The sequence below is a fragment of the Sphaeramia orbicularis genome, chromosome 6 (assembly GCF_902148855.1).
Source record: "Sphaeramia orbicularis chromosome 6, fSphaOr1.1, whole genome shotgun sequence".
Taxonomy (NCBI): domain Eukaryota; kingdom Metazoa; phylum Chordata; class Actinopteri; order Kurtiformes; family Apogonidae; genus Sphaeramia; species Sphaeramia orbicularis.
Window position 1 is genome coordinate 8,663,098 of NC_043962.1, and position 18,226 is coordinate 8,681,323.

The 18,226-nt window shown below is 38.5% G+C and overlaps 2 protein-coding genes across 5 annotated transcripts in view; one reads left to right on the forward strand and one right to left on the reverse strand.

The window, feature by feature from the left end:
• The window catches only part of LOC115421129 (aldo-keto reductase family 1 member B1), a 26,577-nt gene extending 21,675 nt beyond the window's left edge, over window positions 1-4,902 (forward strand). Inside the window, exons 7-10 of the mRNA XM_030136859.1 lie at window positions 3,922-4,009; window positions 4,085-4,168; window positions 4,464-4,546; window positions 4,641-4,902. Of these exons, the coding sequence (XP_029992719.1) occupies window positions 3,922-4,009; window positions 4,085-4,168; window positions 4,464-4,546; window positions 4,641-4,674 (289 nt within the window). The 3' untranslated portion in view covers window positions 4,675-4,902. The remainder of the gene's footprint in view (window positions 1-3,921; window positions 4,010-4,084; window positions 4,169-4,463; window positions 4,547-4,640) is intronic.
• Window positions 4,903-8,480: 3,578 nt separating this feature from the next.
• Window positions 8,481-16,383, reverse strand: klhl36 (kelch-like family member 36). Of its 4 annotated transcripts, none has more exons than XM_030137420.1 (10): window positions 16,242-16,383; window positions 15,695-15,778; window positions 14,930-15,124; window positions 14,726-14,848; window positions 14,049-14,270; window positions 13,567-13,872; window positions 12,180-12,407; window positions 11,947-12,104; window positions 10,607-11,210; window positions 8,481-10,554 (listed from the first exon to the last, which is right to left on the reverse strand). In XM_030137420.1, the coding sequence occupies exons 2-9, from the start codon at window positions 15,752-15,754 to the stop codon at window positions 10,637-10,639; spliced, it is 1,866 nt and encodes a 621-aa protein (XP_029993280.1). In that variant the 5' UTR covers window positions 15,755-15,778; window positions 16,242-16,383; the 3' UTR covers window positions 8,481-10,554; window positions 10,607-10,636. The 4 variants fall into 4 exon arrangements, with proteins under 4 accessions (XP_029993280.1, XP_029993279.1, XP_029993278.1 ...); XM_030137419.1 differs by having other exon boundaries at window positions 8,481-10,547; window positions 10,605-11,210; XM_030137418.1 differs by having other exon boundaries at window positions 8,481-10,547; window positions 10,602-11,210.
• Window positions 16,384-18,226: the final 1,843 nt, after the last annotated feature.

The window sequence follows — 18,226 nt, forward strand, 5'->3', positions numbered from 1 at the left end:
TCTTAACAGTTGTTGTAGAGATGTGTCTGCTGCTAGAGCTCTGTGTGGTATTCATCTGGTCTCTAATCTGAGCTGCTGTTAATTTGCGATTTCTGAGGCTGGTGACTCAGATGAACTTATCTTCAGCATCAGAGGTGACTCTTGGTCTTCCTTTCCTGGGGTGGTCCTCATGTGAGCCAGTTTCGTTGGAGCGCTTGATGGTTTTTGCGACTGCACTTGGGGACACATCCAAAGTTATTGAAATTTTCTAGACTGACTGACCTTCATTTCTTAAAGTAATGATGGCCACTCGTTTGTCTTTACTTAGCTGATTGGTTCTCGCCATAATAGTCTAACAGTTGTCCAATAGGGCTGTCAGCTGTGCATCAACCTGACTTCTGCACAACACAACTGATGGTCCCAACCCCATCAATAAGGCAAGAAATTCTACTAAGTAACCCTGACAAGGCACAGCTATGAAGTGAAAACCATTTCAGGTGACTACGTCTTGATGCTCATCAAGAGAATGCCAAGAGTGTGCAAGGCAGTCATCAGAGCTAAGGGTGGCTACTTTGAAGAAACTAGAATATAAGAGATGTTTTCAGTTATTTCACACTTTTTTGTTAAGTACATAATTCCACATGTGTTCATTCATAGTTTTGATGCCTTCAGTGAGAATCTACAATGTAAATAGTCATGAAAATAAAGAAAATGTGAAGAATGAGAAGGTGTGTCCAAACTTTTGGCCTGTACTGTACATACATACATGCATGCATACATTCATTCATTCATTCATACATACATATATACATACATACATACATACATGCATACACACGCACATACATACATACATTCATACATGCATACATACATTCATTCATTCATACAAACATACATTCATACATACATTAATTCACACAAACATACATACATTCATCCATCCATCCATCCATCCATCCATCCATCCATACATTCATTCATACATACATACATTCATTCATTCATTCATTCATTCATACAAACATACATACATACATACATACATACATACATACATACATACATACATATATTCATTCATACATACATTCATACATACATACATTCATACATACATACATACATACATACACAGACACACACACACTCATTCATTCATTCATTCATTCATTCATTCATACATACAAACATACATACATTAATTCATTCATACATACAAACATACATACATACATACATACATACATACATACATACATATATTCATACATACATACATACATGCATGCATTCATTCATTCATTCATTCATTCATTCATACATACATACATACATTCAAACATGCATACATGCATATATACATATATTCATTCATTCATACATACATACATACATTCATACAAACAAACAAACATACATACATACATGCATACATACATACAAACATGCATACATACATACATGCATACATACATACATGCATACATACATACATACATACATACATACATACATACATACATACATTCATTCATTCATTCATACATACATACATACATACATACATACATACATACATGCATATGTACATATATTCATTCATACATACATACATTCATACATACATACATACATACATACATACATACATACATACATTCATTCATACAAACATACATACATACATACATACATGCATGCATGCATACATTCATTCATTCATTCATACATACAAACATACATACATACATACATACATACATTCATTCATTCATACATACATACATTTATACATGCATGCATGCATACATTTATTCATTCATACATACATACATTCATTCATACATGCATGCACGCATTCATTCATTCATTCATTCATACATACATACATAAAAACATACATACATACATACATACATACATACATACATACATACATACATACATACATACATACATATATTCATTCATTCATTCATTCATACATACATACATACATACATACATACCAACATACATACATACATACATTCATTCATTCATACATACATACATACATACATACATACATACATACATACCAACATACATACATACATACATACATTCATTCATTCATACATACATACATACATACATACATACATACATACATACATACATACATACATACATACATACATACATACATATATTCATTCATACATACATTCATACATACATACATTCATACATACATACATACATACATACACAGACACACACACACTCATTCATTCATTCATTCATTCATTCATTCATACATACAAACATACATTCATACATACATTAATTCACACAAACATACATACATTCATCCATCCATCCATCCATCCATCCATCCATACATTCATTCATACATACATACATTCATTCATTCATTCATTCATTCATTCATACAAACATACATACATACATACATACATACATACATACATACATACATATATTCATTCATACATACATTCATACATACATACATTCATACATACATACATACATACATACACAGACACACACACACTCATTCATTCATTCATTCATTCATTCATACATACAAACATACATACATTAATTCATTCATACATACAAACATACATACATACATACATACATACATACATACATACATACATACATATATTCATACATACATACATACATGCATGCATTCATTCATTCATTCATTCATTCATACATACATACATACATTCAAACATGCATACATGCATATATACATATATTCATTCATTCATACATACATACATACATTCATACAAACAAACAAACATACATACATACATGCATACATACATACAAACATGCATACATACATACATGCATACATACATACATGCATACATACATACATACATACATACATACATACATACATACATACATACATACATACATTCATTCATTCATTCATACATACATACATACATACATACATACATACATGCATATGTACATATATTCATTCATACATACATACATTCATACAAACATACATACATACATACATACATACATTCATTCATACAAACATACATACATACATACATACATGCATGCATGCATACATTCATTCATTCATTCATACATACAAACATACATACATACATACATACATACATACATACATACATACATACATTCATTCATTCATACATACATACATTTATACATGCATGCATGCATACATTTATTCATTCATACATACATACATTCATTCATACATGCATGCACGCATTCATTCATTCATTCATTCATACATACATACATAAAAACATACATACATACATACATACATACATACATACATACATACATACATATATTCATTCATTCATTCATTCATACATACATACATACATACATGCATGCATGCATGCATACATACATACATACATACATACATACATACATACATACATACCAACATACATACATACATACATTCATTCATTCATACATACATACATACATACATACATACATACATACCAACATACATACATACATACATTCATTCATTCATACATACATACATACATACATACATACATACATACATACATACATACATACATACATACATACATACATACATACATACATACATACATACATACATTCATTCATTCATTCATTCATACATACATACATACATACATACATACATAAAATTTAGAGATGGTGAAGCAACTGCAGCAAAAATAGAAAAGACCCCAGAACCAAATGTGGGCCCAGAGCCACTGGCTGAACACCACTGGCCAAAGTCATAATTGTGATATCTGCATACATTTACTGTAAAACTACTGCTTCATTAGCTGTGATCTGATTAAATTCGACTTAGGTAATGAAGCTAATGATGCGTTCATGTCCCCTGGTCAGGGTCAGAGCAGACACAGATCCTCATTCGCTGTTGGATGACCCGGTGGTAGGAGGCGTGGCCAAGAAGCACCGACGCAGCCCTGCACAGGTTAGATATACGTTTGTTTGTGTGTGTGTGTGTATGTGTGTTGTTGTTGTGTTACTGATGTTGGTGTCTGTGCAGGTTCTGCTCAGGTACCATGTGCAACAGGGGGTTTCAGTCATCCCCAAAAGCGACAAATCCCATCACATCCTAGAAAACACAAAGGTAACATAATCTGCTCCAGTCTGTCCATCCTTTGCCTTCAGTGTTCCCTTTGAACGTGTTCATTTGTACAATAACACACATGGATCAGCCAGAATCAGACCTCTGATGAACACAGGGTTAGGGTTCATAACACACATGGATCAGACTTCTCTTCAAGGGTTCAGGAAACAGATGCCAACAGGTCATGAATGTGACGATTTGGGACAATGTTAAAATCAAACACCTGTGATTGGCTGAGGACTGATGACTGACTCTAAACTCTACCAGTTTCGTAACTGTGTTGTGTTTTGTGCAGATCTTTGACTTCCATCTGACTGAAGACGACATGTCGGCGCTGACGGGTTTGGATCGAGGCTGGAGGGCTTTGAGGCTCCATGAGTAAGAAACCAAACAGCTGTGTGGTTGTGTTTGTGTAAAGTGCAAGAGTTTTCCTTTTGACATTTGTTGGTCTTTGCTGTTGTTTTATATTCAGGATCAGATCTCATCCCTACTACCCATTTGAGTGAATCCACCAACAGAACCAGGACCAACACGAAGCCAGGACCACGTTCATCTCTGAGCTGCTTACTTCAAAGTCCGCTTCATTTTCACATGTGAATGGATGCAGTCGGTGATATTTGGGCAGGAATAAACCTTTTTGTAAATTGCCAATGACCAGAGAATCAGATTTTTAAAAATGTCAAATAAAAAGAGACTGATCTCATGATATTACATTGTATGTCACAACAGTTCTTATGGCATTTGGTAAGCTACATGTATGCATTTTCATCTTTTTGTGTTATTAAACACCATTTGATTGCATGTCAATTTGCCAAAATCTCCAGCTCACATAACCCTAACTCTAACCCTAGCCCCAACCCTAACCCTAATCCTAACCCCAAACCTAACCCTAACCCTAATCCTAACCCTATACTAACCCTAATCCTAACCCTAACCCTAACCCTAGACCTAACCCCAACCCTTGCCCTAACACTAACCCTAACCCCAACCCTAAGCCTTAACCCTAACTCTAGCCCTAACAATAACCCTAACCCCAACCCTATACTAATCCTAACCCTAACCCTAACCCTAGACCTAACCCCGACCCTAACCCTAGCCCTAAGCCTTAACCCTAACTCTAACCCTAACCCCAACACTATACTAACCCCAATCCTAACCCTAACCCTAGACCTAACCCCAACCCTAACCCTAACCCTAACCCCAACCCTAACCCCTAACTCTAACACTAACACTAACCCTGGCCCTAACCCCAACCCTAACACTAACACTAACCCCAACACTATACTAACCCTAATCCTAGCCCTAACCCCAACCTTAACCCTAGCCCTAACACTAACCCTAACCCCTAACACTAACCCTAGCCCTCACCCTAACCCTATACTAACCCTAATCCTAACCCTAACCCCAACCCTAACCCCTAACTCTAACACTAACCCTGGCCCTAACCCCAACCCTAACCCTAGCCCCAACCCCAACCCTAACCCCAACCCTATACTAATCCTAACCCTAACCCCAACCCTAACCTAACCTGTAACCCTAACCCTATACTAACCCTAACCCCTAAGCCGTAACACTAACCCTAACCCCAGCACTAACACTAACCCTACACCTAACCCCTGACCCCAATCCTAATTACGACCCCACTACAAATTCCTTCACAGCAGGTCCCACTCTTAACCTGCCACCCTGGACCAGACCCCCTCCAGGTCCTTCTCAGGTTCATCTACACACACATACACACACACACACACACACACACACACACACACACACACACCATCATAACCACCTACAGACACATTACCGGTCACTCACTACATTCACTGAAAACACACTTCACTACTACACAACAGTCCTCCCACACACACACCACCATGTTAGCTTGCAGACCAAATAAAAACCTCAGGGACCTCCTCACTCACCCCACACTACCACACCCACTACAAACCAATACACTATATACTAAACATACATACACAATCCTTAGCCATCACTTACCCACTCACCTTAGAATCCACCATCTTAGTCTGCATCATCACCTGTCACCACTGCCACATGCATTACAGTGGGGTAACTGGACACTCAATGTGATCACGACTCAAACAGCAGCACTTATACAACATCCAACGCAATGTCCGGACCACCCAACTATCACCCACCCGGGCATCTGTGGACTGGAGGGGAACCCCAGCTGGTCTACAGCTCAGAGGAAGAGAGCTGAAACTAAGTGGATAGACAGGCTACAGACCTCTCACCTCACTGGCTTCAATTCCACCTCTCTTCCTCCCCAGTGCAGCTCCAGGGTAACATCACTAAAGCCAAATTTGCTAACTCTTGGTTTAATTCCATTTATAATAGAGCATGATAACGTAATAACCCACACTAGTCTCTCCTCCTCCTCCATGGTTCTAAGTTTATTTCATTTTATGTTATTTATCCTCCTGAGACACATTAATGCATTTTTGTCTTCTGAAGCGGACAAGAGTTTCACAGCTTTCTAGAGACCCCCCCCCCACACACACACACAAAAAAAAAAAAAAAAAAAAAACACTGTCCACTGTAAAGGACATTCCATAAAAATTTAAAAAATGCATCTAGAACACAGGTGTCAAACATGTGGCCCAGGGGCCAAAACCGGCCAGCCAAAGGGTCCAATCTGGCCCGTAGGATGAATTTGTGAAATACAAAAATTACACTCAAGATATTAACAGTCAATGGTTTTACTTTAGGGGCCATAAAAAGCCCTACTTTAGTCTCAAGTGGGTCAGATCAGTAAAATACTACCATAAAAACCTGCAAATAATGACAATTCCAAATTTTTCCTCTGTTTTAGTGTTTAAAAAAAGTGAAATTACATGAAAATGTGTCAATTTACAAACTAGCCTTTCACAAAAATATGAAAAACTAGAAATGTCCTAAGAGAAGTAAGTGCAATTTTACTAATATTCTGCCAGTTAGTATAAGATTTTGTAAATTTGCAGATCCATTGTGATCTGTAAGTTGTAACATACATTTACGAATGATAAGCAGAGGCAAAATGTAGTTAAAATTGCACTTATTTTTCTTAATAAATGTCAGTTTTTTCATGGTTGTTCATGTTATTCACATTTTTAAAAGGACAGTTTATAGATGGAAACGTTTCCTTAATGTAATTTTACTTTTTTTCACTATAAAACACATTGAAATGTGTTTTATAGTGTTGGCATTATTCATATATTATTATGTTAGTAATTTACTGGTCCGGCCCACTGCAGATCATATTGGGAGGATGTGGCCCCTGAACTAAAATGAGTTTGACACCCCTGATCTAGAAAAAACTGTTGCATTGTGCCGTTTCCAATACAACCAATTATTTAATGTAAAAAGCCAAAACTTGTACTTTTCCGGATCTCAGGAGGATATGGTTTGTAATTGTTTGATGAATTTGTCTTGTTTATCTATTTTCTATTGATCTATGTAGTCTTTATTCTTCACTTGTTTATTTACCTATTAATTAATTTATCTATTTATTATTTATTTATTTACACTTTTTTTTTTTTTTTACATACTTCTATCCTAATATATCTATTTTTATTTACTCTTATATATAATAATTCTCCCTACAGGCAAGGTTAGCTAGGCCTTAAAGCACTGGTCACCTATTGTTTGTATTTGCGGTTGCATCACGAGTGATAAAACCCTTATCCACAGTTCTAGGATTTAACACTTATTGTCATCTTAGCACTTTTTGTTGAACTAGCACTTACTTTAGTTTGATTGTGTTGTGTGTTCTGTTTGATCCACCCTAGCCCTTTACATCGCCCTCAGCTAAACCTGACTCCTGAGGGTGTATGAATTAAAATAATATGAATGAGTTTACATCTATCTCTGAGCGAATATTCATATTAATTATCTAGTTTTCTTTGATGGACCAGGACAACTACCTTGCTAACCTTGAATATCTAAAATAAAAGATCATTCAGACCAGATGCACACACACACACACGAACACATACATATACACAGGAATACAGACATACACACAAACACATTAACAAATAATGAATACAGGATGGAAAATGAACAAGAAACTGAAGAAATCAGAAGAAAATGGGAAAAACAATCAGTGAGAAAATGAATAAAAATTGACTAAATCATTAAGGAAAAAAAAAGAAAAAAATGGAACATGCACAAGAAAATTAATAGTTTAAAAGAATGAAGCAGAAAAAAAGAGCAAATCTAACAACCCTAACCCTAACATTCTTCAAGAAATAATTAATGAATAAAAATAAGTAAAACAAACGCTTCCATGATAGACACTGAAGGAGGAAACTAGATGAATGTCATTTTATTATGTTTAATTAAAAATGCCTTTTGTGAATGAAAATCTGTAGAAATAACTGAGGCTCAGATAAAAGTTTATGAGCTGGAAGCTACAGGATAATTTGCAGGTGCAGCTGTTGGACACATCTGACCTTTTTACAAGAAAAACTGAGACATTTATCCAAATATGTGGTGAAGTCACAACTGTTGTTGATCAGCTTCTGCAAATGGAATGTGATTAAAACCTGAGATCCTCAGTGTCTCAGGAGTGTTTTAATGGTTTTACAGTAATAAATATAAATCACAACGGTTAAGGAACGTGTCACTTGATGAAGGCATTGATGATTTTCTAGCAAATAAATCCACACGTGTCAGATTGGAATAATTTGGACCAGATATTATAGTTTCACATGCTGCTCCTCTGCTTTTATTTAATGTACATGATTAATATCTTCTGTTGGTGTAAATATTATCATTTAATACTTTTATTTGTATTGTTGTAACTGCTGCAGCCTTGTGCTGTTGCTAGCCAGAAGGAGGCGCAAAAACTCCTCATCTTGCCCAGACATGGACTTTATTTCTCTGTTTTTGGTAGAACATCATGACCAAAACAATAACGTGTTTCATTTATCTTCAGAAAAAAGGTTAACATGTCCAAGTGGACATGATTCTTGCTATGACAGTTCAATTAAATGCTTCCTGATATCAATATTGACTTATGTTTAAGTTTATAGTCTGATTTACCTTGAGACCGCTAAAACCAGTCATGTAATTAATGCTCAGAATAAAGATAATATGCAATGGGTGAACGTATGGGCATTAATCAATACTACACATAATAATACTTTATTATTCACCTAATTTTTAGAGTGAAACACTTTGATGCACTGCTGTTTGTCTATTTCTGTCATTCCACTTTAAACACAGATGTCACTGTTCCATTTGTGTTGAACTCATACCCAATAATCACATAATCAATATGTGGATTATGGATGAAAACCTTACAGGAGCACTTTTACATTTGAGTCACTGCAGTAACTGATGCACAGTCCAGAAAAAACACAGATTTTCTTTTTTCCAGGTTATGTTTGTAACAGACACAAAACACAAAATCTAGAAGAGGTTTCCTTCCAAATGGAGTCTGGCCTTACACATGTTCTGTTCTAACCCTCCTTTAGGGTACAGGCCCATGAGGGTCAATGTCATAAGGTCAAAGGTTAGACAGAAGTCACCAGTGTTCAGATTCAGGCCGTTTCAAATGTGTACACATTGTACAGATTTAATAAAACTAGAACATCATCTGATCAGATTCCACTGATATAACTGTGATTCTCCTGTTTGTGCTTAGAGTTTGGATTCTGGGATGTTTCAGTACATTCATAGAAATAAACCTCCAACAGTGCTTATTTGGCTCACAGGGTGTATTAAATGGAAATTAACCCTCCGGTATCCAGGTAAGCATATTATGCAGACTTTATACTTCATGTTATAAAAGGTCATATTATTTTAGGTCAGAATTCTGTTATGTTCCCAACAGAACATGGACCGGTGTTGCAAGTTAGGAAACAAACAAACAAACAAAGAAAAAAACAAAAACCACAAGGTTGTAAAACCTAAATTAGACTCTTTTAAAGGAGACTAACTAATACAATTTATATGTGGAATATTGAAAAAACAAAGATTTTTTTGCATCAAATATATGGTTTGTTTACATTACAAACATGGCATTTAGAGGGTAAAAAAATCTGACAGTTATGACAGTATTTGGTATTTTTGTTTATAGCTCAATGATGAAATACAAAAAATGTAACAGTTAAAAACAAACCGTATGAAAAACATTCTGACATAAATACGACACTGTGCATATGATACACTGTAGGTGTTTTAGGAAGGGGTGGGGCCTCTGTGGGCGGGGCCTCTATGGGCGGATACCAGGGAGTTAAACACCAGCCATGGTTCAGGTCAAATACATGTTGGGTTCCACTGTTCCAGGTCTGCAGGGTCAGGGGTCAGTAGGGTCAGGGGTCAGTAGGGTCGGGGGTCAGTGAAGGATTCCAGCTCCAACAGGAAGTGAAGAGCAACTGATGTTTCAGTTGCTAATGCGGATCTTAATAAATGAAATGAAAAAAGACTACGCTCTGACAAACGAGGTTAAAGCATCTGCCTCTACGCAGGCCGTGATCTGTCTTTGACGTTGTACTCCTTCTTCTTCCTCTCCTGAGAGGGTAACGATGGTGAGGGTTTGACAACGCACACGCAGGCCGACGCCCCTGCAATGCGTTTGGGTAAGTCCGGCCCCCTGGCCCATGCAGCACTGTTGGGGTCGTACACCTGCGTGGCTCTGGAGAACGCCATGCTCTCCCAGCTGTAGCCCCCCAGGACGTAGATCCTTCCGGCCCAGACGGCGAGCCCTGCCTCACTGTTGGGCAGCAGCAGCGGTGCCACACAGGTCCACTGGGCAGCGCGGGGGTCATATGATTCCACCTGCAGGATGTCAAAGCGCTCCGTGGTGTCCTCATGGTCGTCACTGCCTCCGATTGTATAGATGAGGTGGTCGAGGGACGCCATGCAGTGCCAACCCCGAGCCAGAGACATGGGTGGAAGCTCCGCCCACACGCCACAGTCCCGAGATGGGTCGTAACTCAGGACGTCCCTGCGGTACGGACCAATCTGATAGTCGTGACCCCCTGAGATGTAGACCACGCCACGGTGGACCGTCCCTGCATGACCATAGGTAAACCTGCAGAAGATTAAAGAAACACATGTTATACTAACACTCACACAGAGGCCCTGCCCATAGAGGCCCTGCCCACAGAGGCCCCATGCTAATCTGTGTAAGTAAACCCTTCAATGACCCTTGTATCACATATGATACATACACAACACAGTTAATAATTAATTGATCATTTAAGTTCATTTCTGCTTTTTTCAATTATTTTTAAATAATTTTTTTTCTAATTTTTCCATTATTTTTATATAGATTATTTTATTTTGTATTTAAGTTTTTCAATCTTTTTTTTTACAGATTTTTTTTTATCTTGTACTAAAATTTTTCAATCATTTTTGTACAGATTTTTTTTTATTTTGTACTAGAATTTGTATATAAAAATAATTTCTGACAATTGGAAATCTCTATTTGTGAATGTTGAAATGTCACTCAGAGTTTTCATGTGCATGATGGTGACCAACTGTACAGGAGAACATTCTTTTTTGAGACTGAATTTTATATAAAATTGTCTTCGTACGCAATAGGGCAGCATGGTTTGAACTGTCTTTCACTTATGCTCATGGAAAATGACATCCTGAAGTCCATTGACTTCAAGCCAATGATAATTCCTGTAAGTAGTTGTGGTAGGGGCCCCAGTACACTGCTCTACCCAGGGGCCCATAATGCTGTTAAGACGGCTCTGGTCAGATCTGTACTGCTGTCCATTTTGGATAAAGGTCTGTTGTCCATGCATCCATCCTCGTCCTACCTGGGGAGTCCTGCCACGTAGGTCCAGCGGTCCTCAGCAGGACAGTACACTTCCACAGACGATAAAGCTCCGGTGTCGTTCCTCCCCCCCACGGCGATCAGACACGCCCCCACCGCCCCCAGGTAGAAGTCGACCCTCCGCTGGTTCATGGATGCCCCCTGTAAGAACCACAGCCCTGTTATTGCCTCTGGGTCAGGGTGGATGTTAACCTGTTAGCAGCGTCCGTCTCATACCCGGGTCCAGTGGTTGTGGCGGGGGTCGTATCTATAGAGCAGGTTACAGGCGGCGTCTCCGCCATTGTCCCTGGACGAGCTGCCGCCAGCGGCGAATATGAACCCACCCAGAACCGCCAGGCAGTGGTGGCTTCGCTGGGCCGGCAGCTCCGCCTCCACTTCCCAGTTTCCTGTTTCCCCGTCCAACCGGCAGACGTTGGCGCTGAGCTCCTCCCCCCGCTCGGACACCTAAGTGTTAAAGAGAAGACATTAAAGGAACACGTCGCCTCTGAAGACGCCGCCTCGGTTCCAAACGACACAACTTCAACTCAAACATCTCCACACTCACTGAGGTCGGTCTGTTTAAGGTTAGTCCGGAACAGCTGAACACAAGGGTTAGGGTTAGTCCTAAAAACCTACAGGTTCACCTCAATGCAACTCGACCAGACAGTGTACGGTTTCCACAGCAACAGGTCCTTTTTTTTTTGCAACTTTATATTTTTGCAATTATTGTATACAAATTAAATCCATGACTTTTTCCGTCTCCAATTGGCAGTTATTTTCACATTCAAGATTTAAGAATATTTATTGTCATAATGTGTACACATAATGAAATTTAGACAGATGGATCTGGGTTAACAGTGCAAACTTAAATATTCAGATATCGTCACTGTCGGGCGAAAACCTCTTATGTCCAAAAAGATTATTTTTCAGGAAACTGGAAAAACGATGTACATTCTAATAAATTAATGAAGGTAAGAGATGTAGTCATGAGCTGTGTTCAACTTTTTTCATTGGTTAAATATTTAAAACTGTCAGGCCAATGTGAAGACTGACCAATTTATGACAAAAAAAAGACCAAAAATGGACTGACGAGGTGTCCACTCAACAGCTACATTACATTAAATGAGAACAGTATAAACACAATATGAACACACAACATAAAACTATAAGAATATGTACAATCTATGTAAAAGAGGAAAAGTTAAAGTATGTACCATGGAAAACATATGTGCAGTATTATGTGCAAATTCCCCTCAAATACTATGAACCTAATGAGCTATTTTCAGAATATAATCTTTTCAGTAGGATAAAGTAAAGAAATCCACCCTAGAATTAATACATTTTACTTCTTAAAAAGTTACAGAACTTATTTTGCTGAAATGTTTGACTTTCTAACCTTATGTTTTAATATTTCTTCATATTTGTAGTTTATTTTATGTTAATATTATGTGGTTCTGTTCTTGACATCTAAAAATTACCTATTTTATCAAAGACGACTTTATTTTTGCCAAAAAAATGAGAAATTTGCATCCCCACAAATAAAAGACCATGACAAATTTTACTTCAACATTTAAAACCCATGACCTTAAGCTTTTCCTGACAATGGAAACAGTGATGCAGGTACCTCTCCTCCAATCAGCAGCAGCCGCTCGACCCCACCCCTCAGCGAAGTGCGTCCAGTTTGGAGGAGGGGCTGTGCACTGGCTCTGCTGTGGTACGCCAGCGCCTCCTCCACCAGGGCCTCGCCGCCGGCCTCCTCCGGCAGCAGCGCCCTCAACGCCGGTAGAACCCGGTCCACCAGGTCACCCACCGGCATCAGAGGGAAGCGGATGTGAGGGAGGAGCTGCCGGGCGTGGGCGGTCCGGTCGGGGGCATGGCTCAGCCACTGGAGGGCGGCCTGAAGCAGTGCCTGCTCTCCCTCGTGTTGAACCTGACAGTGGACAAGGACACGCATTTATACCTGAACACACACCATCATTCTGTTCATTTAAAGTAAGACTAAACACTATAACAGGGCTGTCACTAAAACTTAGTCCAGAATGTTCCACAACAGTCCAGAACAAAACCAGAATAGTCCAGTATATTATCCCACCCAGTTGGACTCACCTGGCTGCTGGAGAGGTAGGAGATGAGTTTGTGTAATGGAATGTCTCGAAGGAAGTTGGGGGTAAATGAGAGCGTGGCAAAGCGTCTGAGGATGAAGTGGTCGATGAAGGTGTCAAGTCGTTCCAGACTGTAGAGCAGAGCCAGTTCCTGTAGGTACAGGTAGTTGTCCTCACTCACCTCCCGCTCCAGGTACTGGCAGCAGAAATCCACCACACGCCACACCTGAAAACAACCACAGCTTCATGGACTCCACTGGGTTTACATTTACAGCCTTGTGTGTGTCCATTGCTGCTGTTTTATTCTTCTCCTACATGAATTAAACCCAATTCAGACCAAAGATTTGCAAAGAGATAAAAGTGTTTTAGGACATTACAGGAAAAGTCCCAGTGGGCTAAACAGGTCAGTTTGAGTTTGACTGAAGCTGGATGATGCCGTTGTTTGGTAGTGAGTCACTTCTCCAGCGGATGCTTTTAGAACTCAGTGTTATAGAATAGGGGTATCAAACATACGGCTCGCAGACCAGAACCAGCTCAGAGATTAACACTGTCTCGTCTCATCGTGTTGGTTTGAAGTGGCTGTTCTTCAGGATGTGAAAGTAGTTGTGGTTGTTCAGATAGTCTCATTCTGAGTCTTTGGTCTGAACTGGGCAACTTTTGAACCAAAAAACAGTTGGTAACCTGCAGAAGGTGGGCTGCTTCAAGTACAAAGTCGATGTTTCCTCCATCCAGTGGCAGCTCTCCGCTATACAGGAAGTCCACGACAGCCTTCAGGCCGATGTAGGACATCCCAACCAGCTCCACCTGCACACACAGGTAACAGAGGGAGGTCCAAAGGTGCACAGGAGTGACAAGACAAACCTCTGCAATGTTCCACATACGCACCTCAGCCTGATATTCCTCCTTCATGCCCAGTGTGAACATAGCGTTGAAGTATGGGCTGGAGATGGCCAATATTGCGCGGTGGGCGGGGACTCGCCGGTCGTCTGCCACCAGGACCACATCGCAGAACTGACTGTGCTGCCGCTGCTCATTGAGACCCTGTAGAACCTCAGCGGCCTGGTCGGTCCAGCGGAACACCTGGAACAACAGGAGCAAGGAGACATTATACTGTCTGTAGAAACATCAGCTCCAGACAAGACTCAGATCCAGATACTGAACCAGTTTTAGACAAGTGGATAAGAACTACAATGACAATGGGGGGGCTGAGGTGCTAAACTGCAAATATACAATTTAGGGACTTCTAACTGCATAAATGAACTATAATATTCATAGTTCTTTATTGTTAACATAAAACAAACATGACTATGTTAAACACATGCAAACACACACACACACACATATATATACATATATATATATATATATATATATATATATATATATATATATATATATATATATACACACACACACACACACACATATATCATTGTACACTTATACAAACACATATACACAAATACATATCCATATATACAAACACACATACAAGCACATATATACATATACAAACAGAATTATACAAACACTAATGCCCCCCCCCACACACACACACACACATACACACACACACACACACACACATATATATATATATATATATATATATATATATATATATATATATATATACATAAACACACTGACCTTGGATGATTCACTGATTCTCTGGGGTCGAGACACACGGTTGGGTTTTCCATTGTCCATTGTGTCCCTTCAGGTTGGCATCACCTGTACAACAAACACGTTTAACACATTTATTACATAGACCTGAGTTAACATTGACTGGTTCCACTTTCACAGCTGAGGTGGCATAGTCTGTAATACAGTATAATACCATTTATACTGCAGTATAATACAGTGTATAATACAGTATAACACAGTATAATGCAGTATAATACAGTCTGTGATGACATTCTGTCCACATGCAGTGGAAACAGATGAACCCAGAACCCATGAACCAGGATCTTCTTCCATTAGATCCAGTTTAAATCATCCTATATGTTAGTTATTATTCTAGTTATGTTAGTTATCTTATCTGTTAGTTCTTAAACTAGTTAGGTTAGTTGTCTTACATGTTAGTTATTATTCTAGTTATGTTAGTTATCTTATGTTAGCGCACATTAGCAGAACAAGCACAAACAGTGACACTGCTACCGAAAAACAACATCCACTTGTCTGTGGAATGACTCACCGGTGAAACACACTGCACCGCCACGGCTGAAGCTTTGGGGAAACTTCTGATTTAACGCATGTTTCGGTAAAACAAGAACATATTGATGCAATGAACCTTCAGCGTCACTCCAACCTCAGCTTCAGTCCATCACATCCGTCACGTATCCGGTAAACAAACTAACTTCCGGTTTGGATTTTCAAAGTACATAATTTGTGCCATTATGATACGAAGCTGAAGCGCTTCGTCAAGCTATAACCCTGAGAAAAAGGTGTTTTTGAGTGTAACAGTTTAATACAAATGTTGATAGTGAATGTTGTATATTGATTTTTTTTCATCCGTAAACATGGTTGCACCATAACAAAACCTTGGTATTTAAACGGGGAAAAAATGTTTTAAATTAATGTTTATTCAATATCAATAACTAGCTTAGATATAGTTGAAAAATGAGCTCAATGAAAGTAGAATATATATATATATATATATATATATATATATATATATATATATATATATATATATATATATATATATATATATATCATAACGGTTAGTGTGTCTTATATTAGAACCAGCCCTAAGGGTAAAAAAGAAATTAAAAAAATCACACTTAAAGTGACACCAGTTGAATATTAAACAATGTCTTTGACAACTGTACAGAAGAAATCCAAATTACGTACATTTTTAAGTCCATTTGTTTATTCCTTGCGCCTTATTTTGTAATTTTACAAGAATGTGGCGCAGTTTCATCGGAAATGGGGACTTTATTTTGATAAGATAATACAAGAAGTGAATTCAGCTCATGGAAACTAGCTAAACATTAATTTGATAGTTAATTAGTGGTTAAACTAACTTTAAATGAAAATGTAAGTGTTGGATGTTTGAATATGAAGTTAAAATGAAAATAAAATGTTACGTTCACATTAAATGGTGTCTTTTATGAAACATAAGCTCCTTTTACACAGCACTTCTGTTCCGGGAATATTTCACTTTTATTCCAGAACGACGTCTGTGTAAACAAAATGGTGGGATCATTTGGTTCAACCTCTGTCAGGGCTCTGTAACAACTCTGGAGGTAGAAACAGCAACAATAAAGCCGCAAAGCTATGTAAAAGAAACACCTCTAGTTCCGCAACCAAGGTGTGACGTTTTGATGACGTAGTTCATGAATATTATCATTAGTGTCTCCTCTGAACTGACATGGATGACAACATTCTGCAGCAGTGACTCAGTCAAGGTAGTTTCCCTGCACACAACACAAGGAGAGCTAAGCTAACAGAGCTATAATGTAATCGATCAGCACAACAACAGTATAAGACACTTATTTTAATTGACTGATCCATTTTACAGATGAGCTTTATCCAATGAGTGATTGAGTTTTTAGAAGCAGGGCTGTGATTGGTTGGTGGTTTTGGTTCACTACTGCCCCCTGCTGGTGACAGATGGACTCACACCAATATTACATAGAACCCCATAAGATTGTTCCTTCTTCTAATAAGATTAGGTGTACGAGGGCTGTTCAATAAGTTCATGGCTTCACCCAGAACAGAACAACACAGACTGATAATTTATATTTTATTTTTCAACATAATCTCCATTTACAGCAATGCACTTGGTCCATCGATGTTCAAGCATCACTATCCCATCACGAAAGAATGTAACATCCTGTATTATAACAACCAGTATTTCTGGGTTAGGGTTAGAAACTTATTGAACAGCCCTCGTACTGCTGCGTTCCAGGCCATTTTTTGAGCCCGTAAGTCACGACTTCAAATCACGACTCACAACTTTGTAGTGTTCCAGGCAAGTCACGCCAAACTGCCTGAGCGCAGGGAATTGTGGGAGCTTGATGTAAACAAACCATCATAGTGGACTGTACGTTATGCTCATTTGCAGTCATTTCTGTCGCCAAAGGTGTTTGCTCTTTGTTTATTTGAGGGAAACAGAGGAGTAAAAATGGTGCATAAGGCAAGAGAAGCTATTCTACCTTTTACGTTATATTATTT

Excerpts from the sequence above, each read along its gene's own strand:
- klhl36 (XM_030137420.1), bottom strand. The coding sequence starts at position 15,754 with ATGGACAATGGAAAACCCAACCGTGTGTCTCGACCCCAGAGAATCAGT. Across the intron at positions 14,849-14,929 it reads AGGAGGAATATCAGGCTGAG|GTGGAGCTGGTTGGGATGTC; the intron begins GTGCGTATGTGG and ends CTGTGTGTGCAG. Across the intron at positions 12,408-13,566 it reads TGCTGCTGATTGGAGGAGAG|GTGTCCGAGCGGGGGGAGGA; the intron begins GTACCTGCATCA and ends TTTAACACTTAG.